The sequence below is a fragment of the Protobothrops mucrosquamatus genome, unplaced genomic scaffold (assembly GCF_001527695.2).
Source record: "Protobothrops mucrosquamatus isolate PMUCROS unplaced genomic scaffold, P.Mucros_1.0 scaffold2110, whole genome shotgun sequence".
Taxonomy (NCBI): domain Eukaryota; kingdom Metazoa; phylum Chordata; class Lepidosauria; order Squamata; family Viperidae; genus Protobothrops; species Protobothrops mucrosquamatus.
Genome location: NW_015388211.1, coordinates 24571 through 44062, shown reverse-complemented (window position 1 = coordinate 44062; position 19492 = coordinate 24571). Strand labels below are relative to the sequence as shown.

Here is a 19492-nt window from a genome sequence, read left to right as displayed (position 1 = left end):
GTTAATGTTTCAATTAAATAGAAATTAGAAACAATGGAGTGCCTTTCACCCTTGGATGTATTGTGTATTTTAAAATCCCAGACTAATTACTGCTACAATTGTTTTGATACTTGTTTCTACAGAGGAATGTAACTTAATAATAATGTAGCAAGTTTGACATAATGTGTTGATTCAATGAAAGTAATGTCCTAGTTTTTTTATAGCTGGAGATTGCTATTACAAGTTTGCAATTTAGGCAGTTGCTCTTTTTATAGATAACCTTTGGCAATCAAATTGTAATACATGAAGTGATAAATCAGATATTTTGTGCACTGTCTAAATCCATATCATATTATTTCATTGTACTAATGTGTGAAAATAGCTTACTGTGTATATAGATTTTTTAAATAGATGGCTAGGATGGTTTTAAATGACACATCTATATGTAATACATTTTAACTGCTAGTGTCCCACTTTATTTGACTCAGACCTTGTGCTTCACAGCTCCCAACAATCCCTTCATGCCCAACTCCTTTGTGGTTGAGCATAAACACAAAGGGATAGGAGCATGGATATATTATGGAAGCTGCTGAAAACCTTTTTTAAAATTGATTATGTGCCATCAAGTCATTCTTGACTTCTAGCGATCACATAGCAAATTTTTCTCCATAATAATCTATGCTTAAGGTGGTCTTTTCGGCCTTTCATCGTACTCGTCGCTCTTGCTACTGAGTCCATCCACCTTGCTGCTGTTTTTTTTTCCTTTCCTTCCACCTTTCTTAGAATTAGAGCCTTTTCCAGGGAGCTAAGTCTTCACATAATGAGTCTGAAGTAGGAAAAAGTTTACTACTATTTCAAAATTAATTTTTATTGAAGAGATTTTTTAGAGAGCAAAAACAATAAAAATTTAAAGATTACAAAAGTAAAGAAAACTGATAAGTGAGTAAATACACAAGAAAAAGAAAAGAAAAAAGATATAAAGGAGCAGTTTCTGATTTTCTTTACACCAGTTATAAATGCATTTATATTTTATTCCAACTGTCTCTATAGTGATATCATGGTTCCTTTCTATATTCTGATATCAAAACTACTGTATATTTTTTCTGTTTTCAGCAAAAACTCTGTAAAATCGCTGATAAACGTAGTTGTCTTTTTCTTAATCAGGCAAGTCAATTTGGCCATCTCTGCAAATTCTGTCATTTTCATTCCTTTATTGTATTTCACAGTTGTTCCATCTTTGTGCATCTAATAATCTCACTGAAGATACTATGTACAAAAACAATCTTCTGGAGACCTTTTCTATTCTGTTCATTAGTCTCAACAAAAAACTCCTCTGGTTTCAGCTGAATATTAATCTTTAAATTCTTTGTATCTCTATGTGTATTTGAATTCAAAATTTTCTAGCTGATACAATGACCCTTCATGTTTTCCTCATTTCCATCATGTTTGAAATACCTTTATACAATCTAGAAAATGTTTCTGGTGTGATTTTACAGTAGTTTTAATGAAATTTATATAATATATATTCTGAATTCAAATATTAATAAACAATGGACAAGCCAGACATTTTGTTACTGGTGGAGGAAATGCAATGGTGAAAAATTAAAGTTCTACATTTAGGCAAGAAAAACCAAATGCACAGGTATAGTATAGGTGGTACTTGGCTCAATAGTACCGTTAGTAACTGAGAGAGGGATCTCGGAGTCTTAGTGGACACTCACCTAAATATGAGCCAGCAGTGTGCTGCAGCTGCCCAAAAAGCCAACAAGGTGCTAGGCTGCATTAACAGAGGGATAGAATCAAGATCATGTGAAGTGTTAATATCACTTTACAATGCCTTGGTAAGGCCACACTTGGAATACTGCATCCAGTTTTGGTCACGATGATGTAAAAAAGATGTTGAGACTCTAGAACAGGGCTTTTCAACCAGTGGTACGGGTACCACCTGTGGTACATTGGCACCTGGCAGGTGGTACGTGACCATCCTAGAAAAGTGGTAGTGGGGGAGGGGAATGAGCTGAACCGGTGGCAGCACCGCACAAGCCTGAGCGAGAGATGGCTGGAGCTGCAGGGCTGTCAGGGCTGAGCGGAAGTGCCAGGATCAGCGCCAGGCTCCAGCTGGAGCCCGGCGCTGATCCTGCCGCTTCTGCTGAGCCCAGAAGAAGCGCCGATCAGCTGGAATGTTGCAGCATCTCCAGGGTCTTGTGATTTACATTAAGATGCTTGGTGACATGTTGTAACATAAATAAAAGACTTTTTAGGAAAACAATGCCTGGAAGTTCTTTGAAGTGTTTCATTAGTCGGAAGCTGACATCATATTTATGACAGTCACAGTGTCCCAGGGTCATGTGAAGTGACCAAAACCTGCTGCAACCACCCAGCAGACGGGGGAAATAAAAACCAAACACCCCCCCACCTCTCCCCCGCTGCCAATCCTCAACAGATATGCTCACAACAATGAAAACCTTGGACAGGAGGAAGAGCGCGGGCGGGCGGGCAGGCAGGTATCTTCCTCGGCTGTGGCTTGGGGGGCACTTTTTTCAATGCTATTGTAACTTCGAACAGTCATTAAGTGAACTGTTGTAAGTCAAAGACTACCTGTACTTTATCACTTTTTTCCTTTTTTTTTTTTTTTGTCATCAAGTTTTAGACACCTTGCTAGGCAACTGGTGGTACTCGGATATTGCCATATCCTAAAAGTGGTACAGTGAGTGAAAAGGTTGAAAAGCCCTGCTCTAGAAAGAATACAGAGAAGAGCAACAAAGATGATTAGGGGACTGGAGGCTAAAACATAAGGAACGGTTGCTGGAATTGGGTATGTCTAGTTCAGTGATGGTGAACCTTTTAGAGACCGAGTGCCCAAACTGCAACCCGAAACCCACTTATGCATCGTCGGGTGCCGGGTGGGTGTGGTCCATTGGCTGGGTGTGGCCCATTGGGTGGGTGTGGCCCATTGGGTGGGTGTGGCTGCAGTGGTAATGGCAGACTGGGTGGGACTAAAAAGTTCAATCAATCAATTCCAACTTTGCAAGATCTTTTTTTTCCCCGCAAGAAGTTGAAATTGACTGATTGATTGAACCTTTTTTTTTTTTTTGCACACAGCAGCGGAGGCCTAAAGCGAAAAGGTTTTATAAAACCCAGCTGAAGGCCTAGGACTGGGGCGATGGTGCGCGTGCCCACAGAGAGGACTCTGAGTGCTGCCTCTGGCATCCGTGCCATAGGTTTGCCACCACTGGTCTAGTTTAATGAAGAGAAGGACGAGGGGAGACATGATAGCAGCGTTCCGATATCTCAGGGGCTGCCACAAAGAGGGCGTCAAGCTATTCTCCAAAACACCTGAAAGCAGGACAAGAAGCAATGGATGGAAATAACCAAAGAGAGAAGCAATCTAGAACTAAGGAGAAATTTTCTGACATTTAGAACAATTAATCAGTGAAACAACCTGCCTCCAGAAGCTGTGAATATTCCAATACTGGAAATTTTAAAAAGAGACTGGACAACCATTTGTCTGAAATGGTATAGGATTTCCTGCCTGAGCAGGGGGTTGGACTATATGATCTTGAAAGTCCCTTCCTCCTCCTCCTACTCCTCCTCCTACTACTACTACTACTACTATACTACTACTACTACTACTACTACTTATTATTATTATTATTATTATTATTATTATTATTATTATTATTATTATTTATATCTGACAGCCATATGTGAAATACTATCAAGGTGCAATCATTAGGTGTTCTGTACTAAATGCATTTTTAGAAATGGTCATTGTATTGATTTAATTAAGGAAAGAAACACATTTTCTCCCTTTTAGAGGATCAGTGCAATTCTATTAAGCAGTGGCTTTAAAACATCCTAGCTTAATGGAATATTTGGAATATTGCATCCTAGCTTAAAGGAATATTTCCTAACAATTCAACTGCTAAAGAAATAGTAAGAAATTCTGCACATGGGTCATGATCTCAGGAGTGCACATGTAAGCGACAAAGGTATTCCAGCAGACTCTGTATTCCCAATACAAGGCAGGCAAACTAGCTCTCAGAGGAAAACTGAATTCTCCTGTTGGGAATGACTCAGTCTTTGATCATTTCAAGCTTAAACTATTGCAGCATGCTCTGCCTGGGGATGCCTTTGAAGGCTGCATAGAAACTTCAGTTGGTATAAAATGTAGCTGCCCACTTCCTGGTGAGTAAGAACCACTTTAATGATATAACACTTTTATGGATGCTTCATCACTTGCTAAATGATGGTACACTCAAATTTAATGTGCTAGTATTTATATATAAAGCCCTATTTAGAAATAATGTGGTGTTTGAATGGCCTTTTGTTGACTTTTCCAGGGACATGGTTTAAATTTATTATAAAGGTTTTAACTGGCATATTTTGAATTTTAGGGGATTATGTGTTTCATGCAGTGTAAACTGAGTTTTGAGATTAGGCAGTATATAAATTTCTGTAATAAACTTGTAAGAATTGCAGTTTAATGAGATATTCTGAAATCATAAAGATAAATTCTCAGTTACATTAAGTCTCATCAGATTAAGGTGTCCTTTGATTAGCAATCTGAAATGAATCTTTTTTACATTTCCTTTCATTTGTTTCTTCATGTGTTTTGTAAAAAAATTATTTAAATCGTGATGATACTATCTCTAATTCAGACATGTCAAACTCATGATGTCGCGCGATGTATTGGGACTGTTTTGCCATTGCCGGCAATGGGGTGGATGCGGCTTCCGCGTGATGCATCTGGCCCACGGGCCGGCAGTTTGACACCCCTGCTCTAATTGGTTAATTTTAGGTATGCACTCAAATGACCCTTTGGGCAACGTTGACAACAGTGAATTATATATTAAAATTGATATATTAAAATTCTGTCTCAAATTTAGCTCTTTGTGAATTTCTTCAAATTTGCAGTTAGATATTTAAGAATGCCAGTACATTCAGGAGTGTTGAAGAAAGTGCTGTAACATCTGCCTTTAGGAAGAGATTTACTGGTTTGAGAAAAATATATTTTTAATTGATGGCAAAATTTGTTTTGCTGCATGAAAGTAGAGGGTATTTTACTATCGCTATGTCTGGATTTTATAGTTTTCCCACCTCTTTAACTTTTTGGCATTCTATAACAGGGCCGTGGCCTATTCGCGACTAGGCCACGCGAGTGGTGGGCCTGTGCGCATACACACACGGGTGCAGCTCAACTTGCGCAAGTCAAGCTGCGCTTGCTTGCACGCCACCCACCACTCGCATGGCCCGATTCTCCTCTCCCCCCCCCACTGGGCCACCAAGCTGCAAAAATTGGGGACTGCTGTTCTTTAAGATAGGAAGCTTTTTTAAAAAAATAAAGAGTATTTTTCACACTTGGGAAGTTAACTCAACAGATCTTTAGGGACTAAATCTGTACTTATTTTCTATTATATAATATTGACACTGCTATGTACAGCTGTCTGACATATTTTAAATTCAAAATATGCTGCTTCAACCTAACAAGTATTCCAATACTGTGCAATCTTAGTAGAAGTATTTCAAACTCAAATGTAGAATTGGATGTGACAAAGTGCTTCTGATAAATTTGGGAGAAGGTATGTCAAGCTTGAAATATTTTGCACAACTGTGCTATTCCATGGTTTTCTTTTTTTGGCTGGATTAAAATAGTAATATATTCATGTCTATTAGGTTTTCATTTATTGATTTTGCAAATAGCTGTATTTTAACAAAATAATGGTGACTGTTAAGACAGACTGCACATGACATGAATGACTTTAATAAAATGCAAACCTGCATTTAAAAGCATACAAATTACAGTTTATGGTGGAAGGGCAAAATTGCCAGAAGAGTAAAAAAACAAGAACCAGACTATGTAGATATGGACTTGATTGATTCTGTTCACTTACTAACAAGTTCTCTAGGTGAATTGCTCATCTACAGCACCCATAAGCTGCGAACTATAAAAATAAGTAGCATAATACAAAAAATATTAAAATCTTAATTGGCCCATTATTCAAACATCTTAAAATTTTGAAATCTGGGAATGTCCTACTCAGTAAAAACATAGCATTATGGGAGGCCGTCTTGAGAGAATATTCTGTAAGTGTTGGATATTCCAAACCTCTGCCTGCCTCTGGAATACATACGTCACAGGGTTTTTTTCAATGTAGATTTATTTTCTACATGGAGAAGGAAATGCAGACAATTTGATACTAAATAGACTTTGTTGATTGCCCATGATTCTACCATAGTTTTTCTTACTAGTCAAGAATGTGTTCTAAAAAGGGGTGTTTTCTAATAAAGAGTCACTTTTCAGAATGAGATCGGTGTTCTATAAATTTAATAAATAAATATAAAATTAGGCAACATCCAGTTCCAGCATTCTGTTTCTTCTCCCCATTCCCGAACACAAACGATCACGCACAATGCTTAGGCAGTTCTCAACTTACAGCCACAATTGGTTCTGGAATTTCTGTCATAAGTCGTCATGTTCTTAAGTCATCCCATGACCAGACTTGATTTTATGGCCATTTTTGCCATAGTGGAAGTTGAGTCACACAGTTGTAAGGACAAATCTAGATCAACCAATGGCATTTTTGTGCCAGTTAGGTTGCATTGCATTGCCTTGCATTCTTGCATGCTTCCCATTCTACTCAAGACACACGAGCAATTCTATATCTATGGTCATGTTCTACACTACAGTTACATTAGTTTTGACAAAAATGCTCAACTGATAGAAAATGTATTTGTTGCCATTCTAGAATTTTTATTATATTCGTCATATTTTTGCTTTGCAAAAATAATTTGAGAGATTTTATTTGTCTCAGTCATCTCATTTTATTTAGTCTTTGACTGGAACCTCCATCGCTAAGCAATGTGGTTGTTAAGTCATCATGTGACCATGCCCAATTTTATGACCTTTTTGCCACAGTCGTTAAGTGTATCTGGCTGTGACTTTGCCTGTTGGAAGCTGGTTGGGAAGGCCTAGCCTGTTATATTTTGCTATTAAATTGTTAATTTCTGAATAAAGCTTATTGCCTTTTGTGGTACTGGTTTACACACTTTCTTTTTAATTCTGGGTGGCATCCCACCTTATTCTTACTGATGTTTATTTTGTATAATTTTCTTGGAAAATAATTTTCAAAGTTTGAATTAATTGCTGCCTTGGGGCTCCTTTTTACAATATGAATCCTGCAACAAAAAGGCATGCATTTTATTCAGATAAATATAACTCCCACTCTAGGGCAGAATGTTTATATCTTAAAACTACAGGTAGCCCTTGAGTTACAACAGCAACTGAGACTGGAATTTCTATCACTAAGTGGTTGTAAACTGTGACATCATGTACACTCATTACTTAGCAATGGCAATTCCAGCAGTTCCAGGCAGGAACTGTAGAGCACAGGCAATTCTACAGGCAGGAGAATCCTGTCGGCATGCACTGTTAAGTGCAGGCAGGTGAAAAAGCAGTGGGAGAGGAAGCAGCTTCCAACTTCCTGCTGGCTTCCCAATTGACTTTGCTTGTGGAAAGCCAGCAAGGAACATTGGAAATCATGTTCACATGATTACAGTATGTGTTTATACAATTTTCAGCCACAAGCTGCAATAGTCCATTGGTTTAGGTGGCTGTAAAATGTTGTTAGAAAAATCCATGATGCACTAAATATCAATACTAGAGCCTACAATGACTAAAATGTTGAGTCCAGCACTCCAGAACATTAGGATTATTATTCAGGAATGTTTGCAATTCGTTTTCATCAGGCATGATGGAATTCCATTAAAACTAGATAATAATCTTTCTGGCTCAGCCATATTTACAAATTTATGTCTTTCAGATATTTCATGCATGGTGTTTGCAAGGAAGGGGACAACTGCCGTTATTCCCATGACCTCTTCACTACTCACTCTGGCATGGTGTGTAGGTATTTTCAGCGAGGATGCTGTGCTTATGGAGATCGTTGCAGGTATAGAAATGCAGCTGTATGTTCTATGTTTTAACAAGGAGCAAATTCCTGATATTTATGGCTATTCATCTACAGTGGCTTTTAAAAGAAATGAACAAGTTTTAGTTCAATGAATGTGATAAAATATGGGTAAGCCTGATCATGGAAGTTGCACATTACCCATCTCATATGTTACCACCAATGCTGATGTAGTAGCAGATTACTCAGTATAGTGGGAGCAGCAGTACTACTGTACTAATAAGCAACAAATGGTTTCCCATCACTGAGAATCTTATGTAGTGTGTTATACAGATACATTTTGTATTCTACAGAAGCTTGTGCAGATACTGAGAAAAAGGACTGTTCTGTAGAATTTCAATGATAAACTGAACTTGGAAATATAATGTCAAAGTGAGACTACTGTGTTTATAATTGCCTTCTAACTGCCATTTTCTGTACAGTGCAAAACTTTTATAGAAGTCATTTAGGAAGCAGGATCACAACAAAATTAATATTTTACCCCTACGCCCTATTTCAGGCTAGCTTTGTCTAACCTGATACCTTCCATCTGGGATGCCTCTCTAAAGTCACTCTAATCCCCATCATCCACAAATGTAAACAATGCTCCGGGGTGCCAAATATGTGGAGATCAACAGGACAGAGAAAATTGACTATCTCTCAAAAGTTCACATGTCTAATTCAACAACCATATTAAAGCCCCATAAAACATTGAAATTGTTTTTGTTTTCAAATAATCGATTGGTGAACAGTCTACATGTAGAGTAATAAAGTATATATTCTTTAATGCAAATGCAGTCATTGCAAAGGGGCTCAGGAAGAATGATATACAGTACTCTTATATGCATGCAGTTTAATTTCTTCCTCCTGTTTTTATCTTGTAATGTAAAAAAATATATCAAAACACAATGCAGAAATGTACTTAAGATGAAATAATTGGAAGCAGAGAAGAAAGAATTCCTAGGGTAGAATCCAGTTACAGTAATGAGCGGAAGTCCACAAATATGATGGGAATGCAGATTCGTTTTCTCTCACTGACCTTCAAAATCTGCTTTAGAGACCTTTTAGAACAGATTTTGATTTCCCAATAATTGCTTTCTCTTACTGATCAAAAAAGTTGATAAGTGGATTATATCGTTCACATATTTTTCCCTCAAGGGCAGTTATATCTGATGGCTCTTCCAGCGGTACAGAGTGCTAGAGAAAATATTTATCTCAGTGAAGCTTAACAAGTCTCTTCAGAACACATTGTCCAGTAACTATTTAAGACCACTTCAAGTATTTTAATAGACTCTCTTTCTCATCCCCCTTCTATATAATGCATTTCTGATTCTTTGAAGCAACTTCTTTTAGCTGGAATTCACATAGCATTATTTTTGCAATTTCTGTCTTTGCTCCTTATCAGATATGAACATACCAAGCCATTGAAAAGAGAAGAAACGACTACTGTGAGTCCAGTTGCAAAAACCTATCCTTCGGCCTCAACGGATGTGACCCCATCTCCTGGAACACTTGAAGTGAGCAGCAATGAGACTGAAGACAAAGAGCTGGCAGCTGCAGGAGCTGGGGCTGAAGATTGGGTGAATGCCGTGGAGTTTATTCCTGGGCAGCCGTATTTTGGTCGTGGTAAGTTGATTCATTGTAATAGAAATAAATGTTCATTGCCAATCATGGCATCTTTTTATGTGTCTCCCTAGACTTAGTATCGAAGCAAGAGCTGTATTCATTTGAACAGTTGTTCCGCTTTGTGTTATAAGCTGCCTTATAATGAATCACACACTGATTTATGGGGTTCCTTCCCAATATTGCCACTGAGGGCAGTGCCTCCCTATGGTCCATTTAGTTGAGCACAATTGGCCAGCCATCTGTTGTGGTCTGAAGGTGCCAAACATTCTAGGGAGGCCTTTAAATTGCATATTCATTAAAGGAAGGTCCACTGAACTCAGTCACATAAAAAAAACATACCTAATATAATAACAAATGAGTGTGGGCAGCAAGAGGAAGTTATATATGGAAAATAGTACTGCAGTCTCCAGATTTTATCAGCTAGGAGACATTTGCCTTTATGTATCATTTGCCTTTCTATAGTTTAGAGTTAAACAGAGAATACAAATTTGTCCAAGAATTTATCCCTCCTTCTATTAGGAATATTTTCCTTATCCAAGTGATATGTGTTCTTTTTCTAACTGAAGTTGGTACTTTTTATGTGTGAAGTGAAAAACATTGAAGTCTCTGAGGATCACAGGGACTGGAACCATAATGCCTTTTTATCTTTAGAACCTCAGCAAACCGCCATTTCTTCTCCTCTGAGGATTAAGTGTAATCTGATACCAGCAATATCTGATAGAATGTATGGATCAAATGCAGAATTATTCATTTGTACTTCAAACTTAAAATATCAGTTCTGATGATTAGGCTTCCTTGATTCTTCCCTATGCCCAATTTTTGTAGTGCTTTGCTTAATTAAAAATCTAGCAAACACACAAGCTTGCACTTTCTGTTATTCCAAATATTTTCGTTGGTTCTAATAATTTATCACCATACAGGTGTAACTTTTGGATTTTTGGCCACATATATAGCAAAAGCAATAGCACTTAGACGTTACAGCCCTCTTTAAGTGGTTTACAGAGTCAGCATATTGCCCTCAACAATCTGGGTCCTCATTTTACCGACCTCAGAAGGATGAAAGGCTGAGCCGGTGAAAATCCAACTGCCAAACTGCTGGCAGACAGCAGAATTAGCCTGCAATACTGCATTGTAACCACTGCACCACTATGGCTCTTAAACCTAGCTGTGATTGTTTTTCACGTTATTTTAAACTTTCAGTACAGGTGGTCCTTGGTTTATAACTGTTAGCTTAATGATGGCTTGAATTCAACGAAATTGAAATCTGAAAATGTCAGTTATAACCCAGATGTGAAGTTACAACTGTCGACTAATCCCTGCAATCACGTGATTGCAATTTGGGCACTTGGAATTGGTACATTTAAAACCAGTTGCAACATCCCACGCTCATGTGATCATAATTTGTGAGGTTTTTTGCCAGTTTCTGACAAACAAAATCTGGGTAAATATACCATTGGTTGAGATGGATTTGTACTTATTGTATGTCCATGTGACTTGACTTATACCGGTGGTAAAAATGATCATCAAATTGGGTCTGAGAATTTGAAATTCCAATCCCAATTATCTTGGAAGGCTGAGGACTATGTGTTTTACATTTATGTTGTTCAGATGATTATGGTATTACAGAGATTCTAATAAGAGCACATGGCCTAAATTGTTCAGCTTGCTTCTTATGACTAAGCTTTTTGTTTTTGGTGTGCAGATCTTGTTGAATGGCCTTTGTTCAAGTAATTTCTTTAGTCCGGTCAAGCTGTTGATTAATAACTCTCTTTATTGCCCTGTATATAACTTCCAGTTGTCAGCACTTCTCTAATAATATGTTTACTTCTCTAATGACATGTTTAGGGAGGAACACAGCCATAATTTGTTACATATTACTACTCAAGTCCTGGACACAACCAAATAACACAAACATGCATGTTGTGAACTAAATCATTCCTATAGTTTTATACTTGCTACACTTGCTATTAAAACTGCTATGATGGAACCCAATTTACCCAGATTTCTTAACATTCTCCTGAATATGAGAAATGATTCAGAAAAATCAGCAATGTGAAGCAGCTGCCATTATTTTAGGTGTCCTGCCATATGAGCAGGGTTCACTATTAAGCTGATAATGTGTTAACTAGGGAAAAGACAACTGAAATGCTTCCTTCTCTGGCTTTCCACTACCAGATACCAAAATCCAAACATCATGCGCTGTTTATAATAATTGAAACTAGTAATAATTGTCAATACGTATCTCCCCCAAGATTGTCCTTCATCTAGTAGTTGGCTAAATATTTAAAAGGTGATTCTACATGTCAGTCTGTACGAATGTAAAATCTGCACATTAGCATATCTCCATGCTTTTCACATGCAGTACAGTATGTATCTTCTTAAATGTTTCACTTGGAATGGACCGCTGAACTAAATAAGTATGTTTTCATGTCCTTTATGTTTTTGAAATACATTAAAAAGATGTTTCATGTTGTTTCAAATAACGCTTAAGATGGCATATTTTTGTGTGGAAAACAAGGAAGCGTGATAGAGGGCTAACCTGTAGCTATTTTCCTTAAAATAATTTGTATGATTACATTTTTTAAAAAAAGGCTACTCAGGCTCTACCATTCAAGAATCAAATACTCTGTGTCTTCATTCTGATTGCTCCAGCTGCTCCTTCCTGCACTGAAACTCCCCTGCAGGGAATGGTAATTGAAGAGGAATATGAAAAACAGCAAACCAGCTTAGAGATGAAGAAACAACTATGTCCCTATGCTGCAGTAGGAGAATGCCGTTATGGAGAAAACTGCGTATATATTCATGGGGATATTTGCGACATGTGCGGCTTGCAAGTCCTCCATCCCGCTGATGCTGCACAGAGATCATTACACATAAAGGTAAGTGGGGAAAATAAGTGAAATACCTAGTTGGCTAACAAAAACCGTAGAAACATTTGAATTATTGCAAAAGGTTTCTCAGGTCCAGAGAAGAGCAGAAAAATGATGAGGGGGGATGGAGGCTAAAGCGTACTAAGAACGGTTAAAGGAATTGCGTACATCTAGTCTAATGAAAAGAAGGACGTGTGGGAACATGATAGCACTGTTGCAATATTTGAGAGGCTTCTACAAAAACAAGGGAGTCAAACTATTTTCCAAAGCACCAAAAGAACAAGAAACAATGGATGGAAAATAACCAAGGAGAAAAGCAACCTAGAACTAAGGAGAAATTTCCTAACAGTGAGAGCTATCAGCTAATGGAATAGCTTACCTTTAGAAGTGGTGGGTGCTCCATCACCTGAAGGTTTTCAAAAAGAGATTGGACAACCATTTGTCTGAAATGGTACAGGGTCTCCTGCTCGAGCAAGGAGTTGGACTAGAAGACCTCCAAAGTCCATTCCAAATCTGTTATTCTATGTTTTATTCTATGTTCTAAATCTTTCTTATCATAGGTCCAAGTAAGTGACTGATGGCCTGGGTATGCTGCTATGCAGAGTTTGGGCAGAATGCTTTAGTGTTAACTGGGGCCAGCACAAAGAAAACTAAAGCAGGGTGATACTGCTCTGTGCCTTGAAAAGGTGTCCCTTCCCCAATCCAATCGAATCCAATATGCTGTAATGTGAATTGGATCTAATCTGACATTGGGTTGTTCTACAGCAAGTTGTTTTATAGTAAGAGGGCTATTGCAAAATAAGTCAACGCCAAGTCTCCATCCCCTCCCTTCCCCCAGAGCATCTCCTCTTAGTTGGACCAAATAGATAGGGAAATTCTACCTGCAGAAAACAGTTCCAAAGGTAATAAAGAGACTAAGACATAATAACTAGCACTCTGGAATCGGATCTGGAAACCTACTGGCACCTAGTACTGTCTCCCTGAAGGATAGGGATCATTCGACTAAACTTGCTAATGCAGATTAGCAAATGGACAGCCAGTGGCAGTTTATGGATCGTCCTCAACAAGAACCCCATGTAAAGCAAACTGTTCTGTTATCAGTGCATTCTGATTTAGGTAAGATCATACCTGGAAGGTCAGACAAAGCTGATCAAAGGCTCTTCTGGTCATAACAATAGCAATAGCATTTAGACTTATATGCTGCTTCATAGTGCTTTACAGCCTTTTCTAAGCGGTTTACAGAATCAGCAGATTGCCCCCAGCAATCTGGGTCCTTATTTTACCGACCTTGGAAGGATGGAAGGCTGAGTCAACCTTGAGCCGGTCAGGATCGAACTCCTGGCAATCAGCAGAATTAGCTTGCAATGCTGCTGTCATGTGTCTGATTAACGAAACACTTAAAAGGACTTNGGCTTCTCTTCCGTTACGCATATACATTCTAAGCATTTCCCACTCCCTTATTTTGGGGTCATGGTTCACATCTTCCAATCAACTTGGAAGATGTGATTTACTTCCGGTTTCTTTCTCCCGGGCTATCCTTATTCTCCTCCCTCTTTCCCAGTTGCTGGTTTAACTATATAAATACCAGACAGTTCTGCATATTGTCAAAACGAGAATATACAGTATTTGCAGCGTTGACAGCTGCATTCTAACCACTGCACCATCACTGCTCATAGCAGCCACCTGCTACAATAGTAGAAGTGATTGGTCCAAGAACACTCCCAGATCGTGTGCCTGCTCTTTTGGGGAATACACCCTGTCAAGAACAATATCCATGGATCCCAAATGTTTCTGTACTTGTAGTATCTCTGTCTCCCAGGATTCAGTCCTAGTCTGTTCATAGACTGGGGTAAGTTTGAGTACCATCAGTATATTGACGATATGGAACCACAAACCAATGGATTGTGTTTCCCAATAACTTTAGATAAATATTAAGAAAGATGGGGGAGAAGGACAGCTCTAGGTGTCCTGCAGTGAAATGCCAAAGGCTTGATCTGTCTTTTTTGGGAAAGGAGAATTGCTGCCAAACTATGCTCCTAGTTGCCAATCCTCAGAGAAGATCCAGAAGGATGCTATGGTCAATGAGATTAAATGCCACTAAGAGGTCCAATAGGACCAAGAAAAAAGCACCCTTTAGGTCTGTGGCAGAGCAGTTAAAGTTGCTTCTGTGCTGCATGCAGGCCTGAGTCCAACTGAAAGGTTTCCAGATGATAAACCATCTGATCCAGAATATCCAAGCAGCAAGATGGTTTCTGCATTTGATAATTCTTGTTTTCCTAATTGTTCCTTTGAGGAGGTGAGATAAACTACTTGGTGGTATTTTGCTTTCTAAGATAGATTCTTAGAAAATAGAATATTTTCATAACCTGCCATCTGTATGGGATATATAAGGCTATGTTTCCCCTTTGAAATACATTGAAGCAATAATTGGGAAAATGTGTATTTTAAGTTAACTACAGACTTTAAAATATGCGAAACCCTTTACAAGTGACAGTGTATATCATTACTGCATTTTAAATTTTAGTGAGAAACTTATATAAAGTGAATTTCAATGATAATAGGAAGGACCAAATTTAAAAATAAAAATAAATTGAAGAACTACAGATAAAGCATATCAAGAATAAATGCTTGAGAAATGATATGATTTTGAATATCCTTCTGAAATGTGGTAATAGTTCATTTTACCCAGCTTCTAGATTTTATCCAGTTTCTCCTTAACCATATCATCACATTATTATGATCAGTAAATGTTAAATGTGATTCTCCAGTACAGGTTAATTCATATATTTTTAAAAAAAATAGTTTAGACCTAAAGCGATGAAATATATGATTATACCTTTTATAGAACTGGGCTGCAAATGAAAACAAAGTGAGTTTCAGAGATTTATATTAAAGTCAATCACTATCCTCAACCTTATGATATGGAAGACACAACACAAAAGAAAGATACAATATTCTTGTATCCAGGATACATATTTTCAGCTTAATCACAGCAATTAGGTGGTTCTGTGTCATTTCCATTGATTTGGAGGGATAAAGGAATAAATATGAATATGAGATAGTTTGGCTACCTGTTGCCATTTTTCACATTTACAATTGTGAAAACTAAATTGTGAATAGCTATGTGAGGGGATTGTTATGTTACATGCATTTTATATATTACCAGTCACGTTTCTACTGAAAAATAAGCAACTTATAGTAAAACTGTATTTTATTTCAGTATTTTAGTTCTTCAGGAGAACTAAAAAAAAATCTAAAAACCTAAAAAAAACCCCAAAGATAAGGTGCTTTGGATTCTCACTCTTTCCATGCCCAGGGCACTTTATAATCTGAAATACCTAAGGAAAAATGACTTTTGAAGTTGCATTGTAGAAGTTCTAGACCTCTCAAATGCTTTCGTGATGATTTTTCTCCAAATTTGACTTTATGATCAGATAGTGTCAGTTTCTTCTCCTTTCCTTCACAGTCTTGCATCGAAGCTCATGAGAAGGACATGGAGCTCTCCTTTGCAGTTCAGCGTAGTAAAGACATGGTGTGTGGAATCTGCATGGAGGTGGTATATGAAAAAGCCAATCCCAGCGAGCGTCGATTTGGGATTCTATCCAACTGCAATCATACTTACTGTCTCAAGTGCATTCGCAAGTGGAGGAGTGCTAAACAATTTGAGAGCAAGATCATAAAGTGAGGCACTTCCCCATGTCCGTTGTGCTTTGTTTCTTGGGGAGAATTAGTATTTTGTGTGAACTGGCAACTTCGTCCCTCTTTCATCCCAAGACTGCATTTAATACATAAGTAATGTTATCACTCAGCATTGAGGGTTTTTTGGATCAATTTTCTGACCTCAGTACTCTTGACTGGTCAGCATGGTCCACTGAGTTTGAATGTTAAGTCATACTTTTTTGTTGTTGTTAAATGGAAGCAACCTGCTGTTCTGTTGGTTGCTGTACAAAATCACTTGGGTTCAAATGGTGCAAGAGACAGAAACTCCAAACATGTGTTTCTTAAGTCTTTTCTCGTTCATTACTGAGCCAGTGGCCCATTCCTTTTTAAAATCTGCTTGGAAAAACCAAACCAAACCAAACCAATATGGACATCCAAGAAAACTAAGTTACAAAAATAAATTTATTTATATCTAAAGAAAAATGAGTCTGTGTGTGAAATGTTTTTCCCCTTCATGTTCTTTGAAAACCTCAATAAATGCCTTGGGTTGGGGGTTTGGGGTGGGGGGAGTTTTAAATTGTTTTAAGAAATGCAATAGACTGGACAGACATACGATAGACTGCTTGTAAAGGTGGTTGTATGTCTGTACTGGGAATGGCGCCCCTGTCATGTAGAATTTTGCAGTGCAGTCTGTTCGTTTCCCAGGTCCTGCCCAGAATGTCGGATCACATCTAACTTTGTCATTCCAAGTGAGTACTGGGTGGAGGAGAAGGAAGAGAAGCAGAAACTCATTCAGAAATACAAGGAGGCAATGAGGTATGAGCATTGCAGCCTCGAACCGAATTTGACTGCAGAGGTTAAGCGCGTACATGGAGAAAAGTATTATCTGAAGTCCTCTCATGCCTCCTTCCCACCCCACCCTATGAGATGCATCTTTAACCATGAGCAGATGCATGCTGCGTACACAAGTAACCTTTGTGCCAAATAGCCTCATGTGCTGTTCCCTTGTCCACTCGGTTACAATTTAGCCATAAATAATAGCACATTTTATTCTGGAGTGTTTCCTCTGCATGCACCTATCCATGCGCACACCTTTTCAGTATGCACATCTACATAATCCACTGTGTTAGGTATGTTAATTAATTTAACATGGTTTCTGCAACAAGCAGTCTTTCTTTTTAAAGAAAAAGTCACCTGGCTTATAAAGCAAATACAGTACTGAAATCTGATTGGCTATGCTGTGAGTAAGGGTTGCGATATTTTCCTTTCCAGCAACAAGCCATGCAGGTATTTTGATGAAGGCCGTGGGAGCTGCCCATTTGGAGGGAACTGTTTTTACAAACACGCATATCCTGATGGCCGCCGAGAGGAGCCCCAAAGGCAGAAAGTGGGAACTTCAAGTAGATACAGAGTAAGTCCCACTGCTTTGTTGATTTTTTCTTCTTCTTTGCAATAGAAAAGTAAGTTTTGAATTAGGCTTTTGAAGATAGCTGAATAAAAACTATTTTGAACTACAGGATGGGGAGGGGGCATCAAAAGAATAACTTTGTGAAGCAAAAACTTCATAACCTCTTGTGATTTTTTTTCCTGCACCCTTTTTTTGACAGTTTTTAATCATGAAGGGGTAATCAGCCTAAAGTCCGGGATCGTGTAATGGGCATGTTTATATGTAACATAGCCAAATCAGAGCAGTGCCAATACCATATTTTTATGTTGAATGAATGGCTGACTTGAAAGGCTGACTTGAAAGAATAGTTGATGATTATTGTGAAATATGCATTGATCTACATAAATGTTAGTTTAGTGCTACAGTACATAAAATAATGTATCTAGTCCCCTTTAATTATAAAATGGTGGATAACGATGTAGCTTTAATATTTTTTTTTATTTTAAGAAGGATCAAGTAGTCTTCCCTTGAATGCAGTTGTATCAAGATTAGCAAGAGAGTCTTCCCACCAACTCTAAATTAGTAAGAAAGTAAGAAGACCTGACTGTAGCCCACCCACAAGACTGCAACCTATTAGGTCTGCATTGTGGTCAGCTAAGGACTTGATGATCCCCTTCCATCATCTGTTTGGTGTTTCTTGAAACGGTTGAAAACGGATCCAAAGGTACCTCCCGTTAGGTAGATTGCAATTTGCAGGCTTGTTATAGTGTCACTGTGTTTGTCTGTTTTCAGGCTTCACCTTTGGGACAGGTACACCTTGCATGCAAGTGTGCAAAATCTCTGCCCAACCGATAAAAAAAGTTGTAAAAAATGTCAGGATCATAGTTATATTTTTGTGATCCTAATTTCTTGCATGGGTATCTGCAGAGTTTTTTCTTTGACTTTCAGACACTGATAGCGTTAGAGCGGCAATCTTGACACCCTAAATCAGGGGTCCCCAACCTTGGCAACTTTAAGACTTGTGGACTTCAACTCCCAGAATTCTGGGAGTTGAAGTCCACAAGTCTTAAAGTCGCCATGGTTGAGGACCCCTGCCCTAAATAATCCCCCTCAGTCGAAAGATACCAAGCTTTCCCAATTTTATTCAGTATTTGAGGAACAAGGAGTATTGGAGCACTAGCTGTGGGAATCATCTACACCAGAGAACTGGGTTTGTTTGGGGAATGGCGGCTCGTGTGAGGCCAATAATTCTGCTCTACTTGTAGGCTCAGCGGAGAAACCGGTTCTGGGAATTCATTGAAGAGAGGGAGAGCAGCGATCCCTTTGAGAATGATGAGGATGAGGTGGTGACCTTTGAGCTGGGTGAAATGCTTCTCATGTTGCTGGCGGCAGGAGGCGATGATGACCTAACAGACTCCGAGGATGAATGGGACTTGTTTCATGATGAGCTGGAAGACTATTATGACTTGGACCTATAGCACATCTTTGTGGTGTTTGGACTGTCTGCTCCATTTTTTTTCCCCTCCCGGGCAGCAGCTCTTTTTTCCTGTGGTGTTGTGGCAGTGCCTGTGTTTTTCTCCTAGGCAGGCCTATCGATTCCAGGCGCTGCTGTTGTAATAACTCCCCCCCCCAGCCCCCCAAATCTGTCTCCTTTTCCCTCCCCTCCAACCTGTCCCCCTTTCCAAGCCCTAGGAGTGTGTTTCTTTTTCTGTTAAACAAATGACATGAAATAAACCTTTAAAACGTTAGGGGTTTTTTTTTTTTTTTTTTGTAAAAATGAATTTAACTGTCAGACAGTTAGATTAGATTTGTTGCTTTATATCTGTGTTCCTGACAGGATTCACCCAGTTCCAGGGTTCAAATGTTTACAGGACTTCCACACTCATCTTTAAAGAGCCCAGATACAAACTTGAGAACACTGGCTGTACGGCGGGGGGATGGGCAGAGGTTGGCCAACTGCCTTGTTCCACAATAAGAGACTCTGAAAACCAATTTTCCTACTTCAGACTTCAGGCCAGCAC

General features: G+C 38.6%; 1 protein-coding gene across 2 annotated transcripts in view; it reads left to right on the top strand.

Annotated features, from left to right (window-relative positions):
- Positions 1-18982, top strand: part of MKRN1 (makorin ring finger protein 1) — a 22652-nt gene extending 3670 nt beyond the window's left edge. Inside the window, exons 1-7 of one of the 2 annotated variants that reach the window (XM_015824089.1) lie at positions 7792-7931; positions 9334-9554; positions 12207-12433; positions 15891-16105; positions 16790-16900; positions 17357-17495; positions 18737-18982. In XM_015824089.1, the coding sequence (XP_015679575.1) occupies positions 7792-7931; positions 9334-9554; positions 12207-12433; positions 15891-16105; positions 16790-16900; positions 17357-17495; positions 18737-18949 (1266 nt within the window). In that variant the 3' untranslated portion in view covers positions 18950-18982. Of the gene's footprint in view, positions 1-7791; positions 7932-9333; positions 9555-12206; positions 12434-15890; positions 16548-16789; positions 16901-17356; positions 17496-18736 lie in introns of those variants that run through there. The other variant, XM_015824086.1, reaches the window with a different exon arrangement.
- The last annotated feature ends 510 nt before the right edge of the window (positions 18983-19492 follow it).